The sequence below is a fragment of the Poecile atricapillus genome, chromosome 21 (genome assembly GCF_030490865.1).
Source record: "Poecile atricapillus isolate bPoeAtr1 chromosome 21, bPoeAtr1.hap1, whole genome shotgun sequence".
NCBI lineage: Eukaryota > Metazoa > Chordata > Aves > Passeriformes > Paridae > Poecile > Poecile atricapillus.
In genome coordinates, this window is record NC_081269.1 from 10,200,758 (window position 1) to 10,214,692 (window position 13,935).

General features: G+C 57.6%; 1 protein-coding gene across 1 annotated transcript in view; it reads right to left on the reverse strand.

The window, feature by feature from the left end:
- Window positions 1–13,935, reverse strand: part of CALN1 (calneuron 1) — an 88,817-nt gene that overhangs the window by 65,307 nt on the left and 9,575 nt on the right. The window contains exon 2 of the mRNA XM_058854682.1: window positions 12,729–12,923. Within this exon, the coding sequence (XP_058710665.1) occupies window positions 12,729–12,850 (122 nt within the window). The 5' untranslated portion in view covers window positions 12,851–12,923. The remainder of the gene's footprint in view (window positions 1–12,728; window positions 12,924–13,935) is intronic.

The window sequence follows — 13,935 nt, forward strand, 5'->3', positions numbered from 1 at the left end:
TGCCCAGGCTGGCTGGCACTAACCCGGGGTGGGCTGTGCTCACAGAGGGTGCAGGGATTGTTGTGCCAGAGGTTCCATTCCTGCAGGAACCAGGAGTGCCCTGGACACGTGGGATGTGCAGCCCTGCTGCCCACGGTGCTCTGTGTGTCTGTCTGTCTGTCCAGACATCCCCTGGGACCAAACCCCGGCGCTGGGAGGCTGCAAAGCTCTGGAGCACCTCATCATCCTTAATTCCCAGATCCTACCAGGGACACCAGCCTGTGCTGCTTTCCCTGCAAGCTCCTGCTCCTTGGAAGATCCCAGTGAAGCTGTTCCAGGAGCCCCAGTGATCATTTCCTGCTGGAGCAGTGTGGAGCTCTTGGGGTGGCACAATTTACAGCATCCTTATTTTTATTTCAGCGTTTATTTGAAGGGAACATGAAGAGAAATCTGATGCTGGCTGGGCCCAGAACCCACAAGCACTCTGTAAACAAGCTCGACCCTGAGAGATTTCCATGTTTCTTCCTGAAACACCAGGAGAACCAGCGGCTCTGGATAATTGGAAACAGTTACAGAGACTTCATTTTCTTGTTTTTTCTGGGATTTGCTCTCGGGCTGGCTCTTCCCAACCTTGATACCCGGCAGGGTTGATCAACTCTTTGGAATCTCATTGGCATGAGGGATGATTTGCCAAGAGCTCTCGTGCAGAAATCACTGCCCTGGAGAGGTCAGGGGTGTTCAGGGGGAAAAGGAGAGAGGCCATTTCTCCTCCAGTGCTGCTTTTGAAAGGGCTCAGAGCAGAGTCCCTGAATGAACAAACAGCACCCGAGGAACAGCTCACTGTGACATCCTGGGAGCCTCTGGACACAGCCCCAAGCCCTTGGGGACATTTGTTCATTTGTTAATTAGCAGCACAAACAGTGCCCAAGGGACACTTCCCGGGGTGACAGCAGCACCTGCAGCTCCCAGCCCCAGCAGGGCTCACCTGGGCCAGGTTCTCCTCCTGTTTGCCCCAGGAGGTGCCTGCACCCCGTGAACCCCGGAGCCTCTGCCCTCCTCAGGGCTCCGGGCAGGAGCAGAGCACAGACCCCAGGAACTGAGGCTGGGCAGGGATGAAACCAAACTGGATTTGTGCAGGACCTGTGAGCAAACAAATGCCAGCTCCTCGCTCTGGTTTGACATTCCAGCAGCGGGAGAAGGAGATCCCAAGGAAATGAGATGCACACGGGCGCTGTCCCTGCTGTCCCCTGTGCCAGCCACCCCCTGAGCACAGGCACAGGCCCTGGGCCTGTTCAAAAGCAAAGCAGCCCCATTTTAACCCTCCTGAGTGTCCAAGCCCCTGCTGCAGGGAAAGGCTTCAGGAAAAAGCACGGGAACACAGGAGGGTGAGGAAAAGGGACGGAGCAGAGAGCCCCGATCTCCACCGAGCTCCCCAGGCATCCCTCAGCGCTGGAGTCCAGACATGAACCCCATCATCAAACCTGTCACCCCCCTGGGCAGTGTCCCCACCCTGGGGACAGCCACCAAACCTGCAGAGATGTCAGCACAAGAGGGAACAGCTCCAGGCATGGAGCAGCACGGACCCAACCCCTCCAGCCGGGTGGAATGGCTGGAAATGGAAAGGGAGATCCAGGAAAAGTCCAGGGGAAAAAAGGGAGCCCCAGCCAGGGCAGAGCCCAGGGCAGCAGAGCAGGTGTGTGAGGGACAGAGATGGGGACAGAACCCAGAGATGTGTGAGGGACAGAGATGGGGACAGAACCCAGAGATGTGTGAGGGACAGAGATGGGGACAGAACCCAGAGGAGATGTGTGAGGGACAGAGATGGGGACAGAACCCAGAGATGTGTGAGGGACAGAGCTGGGGACAGAACCCAGAGGAGATGTGTGAGGGACAGAACTCAGGACAGAATTCAGAGATGTGTGAGGGACAGAGCTGAGGACAGAACCCAGAGGAGATGTGTGAGGGACAGAGCTGGGGACAGAACCCAGAGGAGATGTGTGAGGGACAGAGATGGGGACAGAACCCAGAGGAGATGTGTGAGGGACAGAGCTGAGGACAGAATCCAGAGGAGATGTGTGAGGGACAGAGATGGGGACAGAACCCAGAGATGTGTGAGGGACAGAGCTCAGGACAGAATCCAGTGCAGATGTGTGAGGGACAGAGATGGGGACAGAATTCAGAGATGGGTGAGGGACAGAGCTCAGGACAGAACCCAGAGATGTGTGAGGGACAGAGCTGAGGACAGAATTCAGAGCAGATGTGTGAGGGACAGAGCTCAGGACAGAACCCAGAGGAGATGTGTGAGGGACAGAACTCAGGACAGAACCCAGAGGAGATGTGTGAGGGACAGAGATGGGGACAGAACCCAGAGATGTGTGAGGGACAGAGCTGGGGACAGAATCCAGAGATGTGTGAGGGACAGAGCTCAGGACAGAACCCAGAGGAGATGTGTGAGGGACAGAGATGGGGACAGAATTCAGAGATGGGTGAGGGACAGAGCTCAGGACAGAATTCAGAGGAGATGTGTGAGGGACAGAGCTCAGGACAGAACCCAGAGATGTGTGAGGGACAGAGCTGGGGACAGAACCCAGAGGAGATGTGTGAGGGACAGAGATGGGGACAGAACCCAGAGGAGATGTGTGAGGGACAGAGATGGGGACAGAACCCAGAGGAGATGTGTGAGGGACAGAGATGGGGACAGAATTCAGAGCAGATATTTCAGGTTTGCTTTCCTCCTGCTGTAAAAATGCAAATGTGCAAGGATGCCCAGCAAGCCTCCACAAGCTGATGTTAAGTTCAAGGAATGAGAGGGCACTTTTAGAACCACCCACTGAATTTCTTTACATTTTCCAGGTCCTGCCAGGTTCAACAGACCAAATTCAGACTGTGCCTTTTATTACCACTGCTTAATGTCTTTATTCTGAGAACCATTTTCACATGTTAGTGCTTCTATCGAAGGAGGCTGCAGTTAATTAAAAGCAGATCTATAAACCAGTTTGTTTCTATTGCCCTCTTTTCATGATAGCCCAAGAACTATTGCATAATACCCAGGATTTACTGGAGTTTCTGCCTCACACTTTTAACACTAACCACACTCACAGGTTAAAAACACAATGAAAGCCTCCCCAGCCCTGCAAAGCTCCTCCATACCATCAGTTCCCAGAACATCATTAGCTGGGGACTGTGTGAACTGAATAAAACTGACTTGGTCTTTTTACACAACGTTAAAAAACCGTCTCAGTTCACCTCAAGAAGGCACCTGGCTGCAATGAATGATTTCAGACCCTTCTGGCATTCCCAGCATTTTCTGAAAAGGCTCTGCCTGTTTGAATTTGCATCTCTTCATGGACTGCCTGCCATATTTCATCCCAAATCAATAAAAGCTCTATGAGCACAAATCTAAAACGATGGTGGAGGGTATTTCTAGTCCAAGGAGTTCCTCAATGCGCATTTTGCTCAGTTTCCCACAACTCTGGAAGACAAAGCATGCACAGCACCGCCATTGCACGGGTCAAGCCATGATTTTGGTAGGCAATGAGGACATTTCAAAAGAAATAGGAAGGAGAAAGTTGCATTGCTGTGAACTTACAGGGGCAGCGTTCCTGGAGGAGGGGGAGCAGCCATGGCAATGGGCTGGGGCAGGAAAGCCCCGGTGCTGGTGCCAAGCAGCCCCAAAATGCTGCTCCTAAAGCCATCCATAGGCACAGAGCTGGCAGGGAAGGGATCGGCTGCACCAGGAGAAGCCTCCAGCACGGATTGGACAGAACCTGGCTGGAAATGGAACCGGGGAGGGGAGTGGGGAACAGGGAGGCTCAGCCCCGCTCCCCACACGGCTGAGGCAGGCAAGGAAAGAGATTTGGCTTAAATCAACCTCTGTGCCTTTTGCTGCGGTTTTGGTTTGGGTTTTTTTTTTTTCTCTCTTTGCAAGCCGGGTCCTGCCCTGGGGCTGGATGGCAGAGAGCTGCTCGAGAAGTGCTTTTGTTCCCTGCCGAAACCCTGCTGTTCGCAGGACCGAGCCCCACCGGGAACTCGGGGCGCTGTGAGCCGAGCTCTGCACACCCCAGAACCGAGAACCAGCACACGGCTCCCGCAGGAGCCTCCCCACGGGAGCCCCGACACCCCCGGCAGCTTTACCCGGACAGGAGCCGCCTGTGCCCCTCTCATGGCCAGCCCCGATGTGCCCCGAGCCCAGCAGACCCCTCTGGGCACAGCCCTCAGCCACAGGTGCAGTGCAGAGAGGATTTGGCTCCGGCTCCAGCGCATCCTCCGAGCAAACAGCCGAGCATCCCCCGACACTCCCCAAACTGAGAGGGGGAAGCCTCCCCGTGCGAGCCTCCCCGGGAATGGGGTCCCACACATGCACTGGGGGGAAAGGGAACGTGCAGAGACCCGCGGGGAGGCAGCTGGAAAATTCCCTGCTCAGGAAATGGCATCGGGAGCTCTTACCTGCTCGGATTTGTATTCCCAGCTAGCAGCACACCTACAGCCCCAGGCTCTCAGGGGGCATCGCGGGGGTGCAGATTTCTGCAGGTCATGGGTGTGTACAGCCAGAAGCAAAAAAAGCCCGACCCAAAACAACCCCCCCAAAATCCCCCAAAAGCCACAACATGACCCAAATGAGATCCCTGCAACGGCTGTCTCGTTACAAGCAAGATGAGATGAAGGAGGGGTTTTTACTTGCTCTGAGGCATCATATGGAGCTTAATCACAGCAGTTACGTATTGGGTTCTTTTGGCCTTCAATCAAGTGTGTCATTTCGGTGGCAGCTGCCTACGTGATGCCAGCACCCCGGGCGCTCCAGTCCTGTGCCAGTGCCGGCCTTGTGCGGCTACCCTACGGCTCCACAGCGGGCAAATTCCACTGCCCAGGCTGCGGGGAGCTCCTCCTGTAGTCCAGCGAGCCCTCGGAGCCGGGCAGGATCACACAGCTCTCCTCGGGAGCCCGGGGAGCCGCTCCCGGCTCCGCGCCCGTCCCGCTCCCATCTCAGCCCATCCCGAGCGCTCCGGGAGCCGCCGGGAGGGGACGCGGGACGGAGCGGGGGGGAGGCAGCTGCTCCACGGAAAACAGCCAAACTTGGTGGGTGGGAAAGGGCTGGGGAGCTGCCGGCCAGGAGCCGGCCCGGCCCGGCCCACTGCAGCCCCGGGGTGGGAGCAGGAGGCGAGCGCTGTGAATCAGGTGCTGATGGAGGCGGCTGCTGTGGAATCGGCAGAAATCAGGGTTCAGCCTCATCGGGGCTCCGGGCGGGCAGCGGGGCACGGCAGCGGCTCTGCTCGGGAGCCTTTGGGCTGCCCACAGCGGCACCGGGAGGTGTCTGGGGCCCAATTCCTCCGCCAAGCGCATTTGTTGGGTTTGACAGATTCATTGGGACCCATCCATTCAAACAGATGGCGGCTGCTCCCGGTGCTCCGGGATCTCCATCCGAGCGCGGCTCCCCGGGAGCAGGACACCGCATAGAGCCGGGCTCTCATTACATCACCGCCAGGGCGGCCGGGGGTGCCACGGGGGGCACGAAACCCACGGAAAAGGTTCTCAGGGCAGCCCGGGTGCTCCTGTGCCGCTCCATGGCAACTCCACAAACACGCGTGTGAGCGCCCACGGCCGCACGGCGAGGGGCACGGCCGCGGATCCGGCACCGGGGGAGGGATCAGCATCCCCAGCATCCCCAGCATCACCCCCGGGTCCCCCCGCGGGGATCGCTCGCCTGCCGGCCCGCCTGGAGCCCCAACAGGTTCCCTGTGGAGCCGGGGAGGGGAGGGCGCTGCCGGCTCCCTCCGAGCCCTCCCCTCCGTCCCCGCCCGGCCGGGGGGCAGCCCGAGCTCCCCATCCTCCGGCAGCTCCTGACTCACCTCTCCACCAGCCGGCTCCTCCGCCACAGGTTCGCTCGGCTCCACAGCCCCCCGCCCCCCGCCCCCCGCCCCTCCAGATCGCTCCAGACGAGTTATTCCAAGCAGGATGGAGGGAGGAGGAGATCTGGGCGGTGGGGATGGCGGAGAGAGAGGAAAAAAATAATGTAAAAAAAACCCACAAGCGAAGGGATGAAATCAAATCAAACAAGCGAAGAGCTGGACTGCAAGAGGCGATGCTGGAGGAGGAGGAGGAAGAGGAGGAGGAGGAGGAAGAGGAGGGCGGCGCGGCAGCCCCGGCTCAGCTCCCCATGGCCCCCGAGCGCAGCCCGAGCCCCGCCGCGCTCCCCCGGCCCGGCCAGGGACCACCCTCCTCCGCCAGCCCCGCTAACCCCTTCCTCGCCGGGCCGCCCCCTCCTCCCCATCCTGCAGCCCCCCGGGACGGGCACGGCCCCCAGAATCCAGCGGCGGGAGGGAGCCGCTGCCCTGGGGCCGAGCCCCGCACGGAGTTGTGTCTCCGGGTCTCCCTTGGCACGGACGGAGGTTAGAAAAGCCGGTTCCTTTTCCACAAGCACAGAATCCTTGGTTGGAAAAGACCTCCAGGATCAAGTCCAGCCACTGCCCAGCCCACCACTGCCAGTGTCCCCAGGTGCCACGGCCATCCCTCCAGGGACTCCCCCACCACCTCCCTGGGCAGCTCCTTCCAGCTCCTGACCACCCTTTCCATGGAGAAATTTCCCCAATATCCACCAAACCTCCCCTGCCCAGCCTGAGGCCGCTCCCTCTCCTCCTGTCCCTGTTCCCTGGCAGCAGAGCCCGACCCCCCCGGCTGTCCCCTCCTGCCAGGGACTTGTGCAGAGCCAGAAATTCCCCCTGAGCCTCCTTTGCTCCAGGCTGAGCCCCTTCCCAGCTCCCTCAGCCCCTCCTGGGGCTCCAGCCCCTTCCCAGCTCTGTTCCCTGCCCTGGACACGCTCCAGCCCCTCGGGGTCTGCCTTGTGAGAGCCCCAGAATTGCCCCAGGGCTGGAGGTGTCCCAGCAGTGCCAGCACAGGGGACGGGCACTGTCCCCACTGCCCTGCTCCTGCTGGCCACACCACAGCTGATACTGGCCACAGTGGTCTCGGACCCCTTGGCCAGCAGCAGCAGAGGAGAACAATCCCCACCTGCAGGTGTGTCCTGTGTGCACAAACTGCTTCTCCCTGCACCCAGGGCCCCAGTGTGCCTGAGCCACCGGGAGCTGGGGGCAGGAGAGCAGGAGGATCCAGAGCACTGAGCCAGGGGGCCCGGATTTCTGTGCTGGGAAGGAGGAAGAGGCTGCAGGAGTGCCTTCTCCTGCCCAAACCTCCCCCCTTTCCCTGCTGCAGTCACCTTCAGCTGTAGCAGCACTCGCTGGAGCTCGCTTGGCTCCCCAGCTCCTTGTTGGAATGCTCCTGAGGCACACAGCCCTTGGATCAGTGCCTGGCACCAGCACAGCCCCTGACCCCTCAGGGACAGCTGGGCCAGGACGCTTCCAGCAGGGGAGGTTTGGCTGAAACCAATTTGGGCTGAAAGCAGCAGGGATGTTGTGCTGGTGACAGCAGCTGACTGCAGGAGAGGCTCTGGTGGGAGCCCAGCACAGCTCCAAGTGCCTCCACTGGATGGAGAGACACCTGTCACCTCCAGCAGCACTCCCTCCCACAGCCGGGTGTGCATCAAACAAAGCCTGCAGAGCCCCGAGTTTAGGGCTCAAAGGTGTTTCATTCACATCTTGTCTCCCTTGTACTTCCCTGATGTAAAATCCTTCCTGTCTCCTTCCCTTCAGCCTTGTGGGTCACCGTGCTCCCCACGCTGGGATTTTCCTGGGATCAGAAGGAACATGATCAGGACCTGGGGGCAGAGGGATTTTGGCTCTCTCTGCTCCCTGTGCAGATAAACCCCATAGAAACCCCATCTACACTGACATTTAATTCTCCTTGTTCCACCAGCTCAGCCATCCTGCCCCAGGGGGGATTTCTGCATCCCTCTCCCACTGCCTGCACAGGGATTTAGGAATTTAGCCATGCTCTAAGTCCCTTATGAACCATCAGGGCTGGGCTGCATCCCACACTTTCAGCATTTTATGAAGTTTTTGGTAATTGAGGAGATAATCCCTGCTCCAGGAGCAAGGCCCTCAGCACCAGTGGTGGAAGGTGAGTGATGGCACCAAACGTTGTTCCATCAGAATGAGAAGCAGAATCTCCTCACCCTTTTACTTTTCATTTCCATTTTTTTCCCCTTGATCCATGAGAAAACTTTCACCTGCAGCTCCCTCGTCTCCATCTGGACTGCCTATGTGAGTAAATGGGGGCAAACCTGGAATTTGGGAAAGTTATTCCCTGCCTTTAGCTAATTTCCTTTCCTTCAGCTTGGAAAACATTAACCAAAAAGGTTCCAGCCTTCATGGCTGAAAACAGTAGCTGGAAAATTCATTAGGCCTATATATTTATTATTAAAAATCGTGAAAGGACTGAGTCCTCATTAATCCCTAAATAGCTCCAGAATATCTCCAGACTGTGGAGAATCTCATCAAGAAGAGCAGACCGTGGCTCTTTTCCCTTTTTCCTTTGTTGAAGTTCAGACTGATCACTCCAGAGCCTGAAGAGCCTCTGCAATGAAAACCCCAGGAAATGGGGAAGGCCCTTGGAGGGGGAGGTTTGCAATCCTTCACTCCCCACTCCAGTTTGGGATGTCCTGGGCAGCACCCACTGTCCCTCTCGGGGAGGTTCAGGAGCCTTTCCCAGCCTCATGGCTCCCAAGAGTGGGAGAGCTTTTCCAACTCACATCCCACATTTTCGCTGTTGCTTCATTCCACCCCATTATTTCTGATGAAACATTTGGTGCAACGAGCACAATTGCTCTCTAGCCTGGATTTCCATCTTTTAATGGTGTTTAATTATTCCAGGAGAAACTTTTATTTTTCCTTTTCCTCCACCTCGCTTCTGCACTGGATGCTTTCTCCTGGAGTTCAATTAGCACATTTCAGAAGGGAATATTGAGATTAAATCACTGCTGGGCGAGCTCTGCTCCAGGATTGATGATCCTTGGGCACAGCTTTTATTGGAGCTGCCAGCTCAGGCTATGGATTTATGGATCCAAGGGTTCTTTGGGCCGGGAGCGAGGCAGCGGTGCCGCAGCGGGCAGGGGACACGGGCCAGGCTGCCCTTGTCCCCTCCTGCAGCCACAGAGAGGAGGATGAGGGTGCTGGGGGTGATGTGAGGGTGGGCAGTGCCTGGCACAGCTGGGGCTGCCCCTGGATCCCTGGAATGCCCAAGGCCAGGCTGGACACTGGGAGCAGCTGGGACAGTGGGAGGAGTCCCCAGGGCAGGGGTGGCACTGGATGGGCTTTAATGTCCCTTTAACCCAACCCATCCTGGGATTCCTCCTGGGCAGAAAGGAACACCCCACACCCCCAGCAGCAGGGCTGGCACCTCCAGCCCCTCCTGGATCTCTGGATCCAAGGGCTCATCCCAGCCTCTCCCAGAGCCTGGGCTGGCTGCACACATCAGCTGTGGGCACAGCTCTGGCACCAGCCCAGCCCCCTTCAACACCTGCACTTTGATCCAAGCTCTTCTGCAAATGTTAAAAACCCTGCAGCTTTTCAACAGAGTCCACCCAGTCCATCCTTCAGCTGGCTGGAGGAGACCTGGAGGGAGGGGAAAATCCCCCGTTAATTGTGATATCTCACCCAGCTAAAGGCAGGGACAGGGTGACACCCACCGAGACTTTTCCCAGCTGAGATTCCCAGCACCTGGGGCACCCCTGGGGCCTCTGTGCACAGGAGTTTTTGCTCACACCCCGTGCAGGAAGGTATCTCATCCTGAGAGCTGGTGAGAGGGGCTATCCCAAAGAGCTCCCAGATTTTGGGAGAGGCGCTCTGGGCACTGTGCTCTGCTCTGGCTTTGCTCTCCTCACTGCCAGCAGCTCTGGCACACAGGGCAGGAGAGCTGGACAAGGTCTCACCCTCCAGGAGCAAAGGGCAGAGAGCCCCAGGCCAGCCCCAAAGCCCCAGAGAATTCCAGAGCCCGGGCCTGGGGGGGCTCTGTGCGTTTTGTTTTGCTCTTCGAAAGATAGCCCTGTAATTTAGTGACTCATCCATTCTCCAGCCTTTGTTGCTTTTCATTTTCAACATCTTTAAGCTGTTTGTGGAGAATGTGCTTTATTTTTAGACTTCCCATCGGGGAGAGGCATCTGAGCTGGTTCTGAGGGAAGAGCTCCATTGAGACTTTGGTGTCTGGGGTGTTAATGGGAAATTTCCTGCTGGGATCAAACCCCCTTCCCTTTCCTCACTGACCTGGGAGCGGGCAGGGATATTCAGGCTGTGCCTCAGGGGAGCTCTGAGCTCCTGGGGCGAGGAGGAGGAGGAGGATGGATGGATGAAGGGAAAATCAACACATTGAGGAACAAATGGGAGCCCCAGGATCTCATCAAACCTGCAAATCCCCATCCATGGCCCAGAAATTCTCTGTCCCGTGGCACAGGCTGGCAGCAGGAAAGGCAAAGGGGGAGAGCAGCCAAGAGCCAACCCCCATTTCTCTCCACTGCAGCAAACCACGAGGAGTATTCCTGCTTAATTCTGTTATTTAAGAAAACAAAAACAAAAAAACAATGATTTTATGTGAAAAAAAAAAAAAAAGTTAATTTTTTCCCCAGAAAATTGACAAAACAGAAGATGATTTTGAGTCAATGAATAGGTTTGGGGCTGGGTTGGTTTGTGGAGTCTGACACCTCCTCATTTCGGTTTGCAGCTCCAAATTCTTGTGGGGAGCTTTAAAATGAAAGGATATTTCAAAATGAAAATTGGCTCCGTAGCACTCCGAGCCAGGCATCTGATCAGAAAAAAAAGGGGGGGAAAGCACCCAATCCTGCCTGCTTCTTTTCTCTTGGTTTTTCTTTTTTTTAAATTTAATTAAGTCAATGGAGAACGGAAAGGCCTCAAATGAAAACCACACTGGCCCCAAACGTCTCCAAGGCTCCAGATGTGAATTACTGCACCTTCCTCAGGCACAGCCCCTGCTCAGGAACAGAGCCAGGGATGTCCTGGAAAAGGGCAGGATCCAGAGCACCCCTGGGATGTGGCATCATCCAAAGCTGAGCTGAGCCCTCGGGGCACATCCTGGGGACCCTGCTTTGCCCCACAGAGGAATTTGGGGTTTGCCACCCCCAGGGCTCCTTGGGCAGCTCCAGGGAGCCTTTCCAAGCCAGTCTGGAGCTCACTAAGGGAGGCTGGAAGAGCTCCAGGAGTCACCAGCAGGGCAAGGCTCTCCTGCTCTGCCCTCCCCTGGGGGCTCCTGGCCGTGTTTCTCCTCCTGACACCGACCCAAAGCTGCCCAGCCACGAGCCTGGAGCTCTCTGCTCTGCCATCTCCACCCCACGCTGTGGCACAAAGGCCTTGGCATCCCCTGGAGGAGCTGCCACCCCCTCCCCACCCCTGCACCCTCCCTTTCCATTTCCTTAAACCATGGAATCGGAGAATCCCAGGATGGGTTGGGCTGGGAGGACCTCAGAGCCCACCCAGAGCCACCCCAGCATGGCAGGGACACCTTCCCTGTCCCAGTGTCCAGCCTGGCCTTGGGCACTGCCAGGGATCCAGGGGCTGCTCTGGGCACCTGTGCCAGGCACTGCCCACCCTGCCAGGAACAATTCCTGCCCAAAATCCCATCCAGCCCTGCCCTCTGGCACTGAAAACCACTGCCCCTTGTCTTGGCTCTCCATGCTAAACTCAGATATGGTTTTTCTGTTGCATTTAAACTCTCCATGAACCACGGGGAGAACTCCAGGGGGGTTTGGGGTGAAGCCCAGAGGGGCAGCCCAGGCCCTGGGGGTGTTGGGCAGGCGGGGACAGAGCTGGGCTGAGGCTCCTGGGTGCCCTGGAGGGGCCCTGCCCTGTGCAGGAGCTGCTCAGGAGCACAGGAGGGTGGCTGTGCCCAGCCTGGGGGGTACAGGGACAGCAGGATGGGTTTGTTCTGCCATTTAGCACATCCCCAGCTCTCCAGCAGCACCTCAGGAGAACATCAGCCTGTCCCAGGAGGGAGGAATCTGTGAATTTAGCACATCCCCAGCTCTCCAGCAGCACCTCAGGAGAACATCAGCCTGTCCCAGGAGGGAGGAACCTGAGCAGGAGGGCTGCAGAAAACCCGGCTGGGTTCATCACAGAGTGCTTGGGCCCAGAAACGGCTGGAGAGAAAATCTCACCGTGTTTTTTTAAATGAAAACATTTCTGCAACAGATTCAACCCAGACAAAGCCTCAGTCCGTGCATTGCAGTGCAGGTATGAGCCAAATACATGGTGAAAAGGAGATAAACACCGTGTCCTCCTGCACGGCCACAGGAGACAAATTCCCCGTTTAGAAAGCAAATGAAAACGTATTTCTTTGAGAACAACTGCATTCACAGCACATTGTTTCTCTGAGAAAAATATGTTAGTGACTTTGAACTCCTCCAATGCCATCCAGAACATATTTTTTTTCCCCAAAGTGTCTCAAAAGTAGCAAAAAATACGAAAGAATTAATGACTGTTAACAGCTGAAACAGATGGTCTGCTGCGAGTCCCCACAGCCCCATGCAACTCTGAGTCAAGCCATTTTTCAAAATGGTGAAGAAAGAAAAGTAATGAAAAAAAAAATAATAAAAATCAATTTCCAAGGCTACCAGGGCTTCCAAAATTCCTCTCGGAGTTCCCAGGCAGGAGGCAGAGGGAAAGGAGGGGCTGGCTCGCTTTGGAGCCACCTTTGGCTCCCGCCCAGGGTCCCTTTGCCCTCCCGGGGGATGCTCGGGGTTTGTCCGCGTTCAGCAGCGCTCCCGGGGCTGGGAGCGGGGATCCTCCATCCCCCCGAGCCCTGCCCAGCCCTCCCTCCCTCGGGAAGGGATCGGGGAGGAGAAAATCACTTGCCAGGAGGGGATCTCGGCTTGCCGGCTCCGCTGCGGCGGCTCCTCCTCCTCTCCGGGAGCTTCATCCCCGCGGCCGCTCTCATGCTCGGGCTGTCCCTGTGCCGGCTCCTGGATCAGCCCCATCGGGCACTCGAGTCCGGGGGCTCCGGGCGCTGGGCGAGCTCATCATGGGGCCGGGCGAGCCCGGAGCGCGACCCTGCGGGCGAGGAACACGGAGCTGAGAGCGCGCACGGCCCTGGAACCCCGGATCCCGAAATCCCTGCCCGGCAGCGGGACAGCAACGCGGCACCGAGCGGCCACAGCTGGAACACATCTGCAGCTGCCGGGAAAAGCGGGGCTGGCAGGGAACACACGGGAATGACACGGGAGTGACACGGGAGTGACACGGGAATGACACGGGAATGACACGGGAGTGACACGGGAGTGACACGGGAGTGACACGGGAATGCCATGGGAATGACACGAGAATGACACGGGAGTGACACGAGAATGACACGGGAATGACACGGGAGTGACACGGGAATGCCATAGGAATGCCACGGGAATGCCATGGGAATGCCGTGCTCTGGGACACCGGCCATGAGCTCCCGTGCTGGCACCGAGCACAGGGAAGGGAAGGGCTGGGGCTGGGAGAGCTCGGACCAGCAGCTTCCAGAGCATTCCTTGGGAAGGAGGCTGGAAAGGCTCCCCCCCACATCCACACAGGATGAGCCCCCGGCAGCAGAGCCAGCCCGGAGCGCCTCGCTCGGGGTCCCTGCCCCGTCCCCTTCCTTTTGGGGCATCACCCGCGGGCAGGGAGCGTTTGACGATGCTCACAGACACGTGGGGTGCTTTGGGTGATGCTCACAGACACGTGGGGTGCTTTGGACGATGCTCACAGACACTTGGGGTGCTTTGGGTGATGCTCACAGACACGTGGGGTGCTTTGGATGATGCTCACAGACACGTGGGGTGCTTTGGGTGATGCTCACAGACACGTGGGGTGCTTTGGATGATGCTCACAGACACGTGGGGTGTTTTAGGGACTGCCCTGAACACGGCCACGAGCTCAGCTTCCACGATCCCTGCGGATTCTCACCGCTCAGCAGATTCCGTGGATCTCTGGCCCTTCAGGCCCTCGCTCTCCCCTCACAGACCCTTCACTCCTCGTCCTTTGCTGCCCCCGGTGCCCCACACATGCCCCTGGTTATCCTTCCTGACCCGGCTTT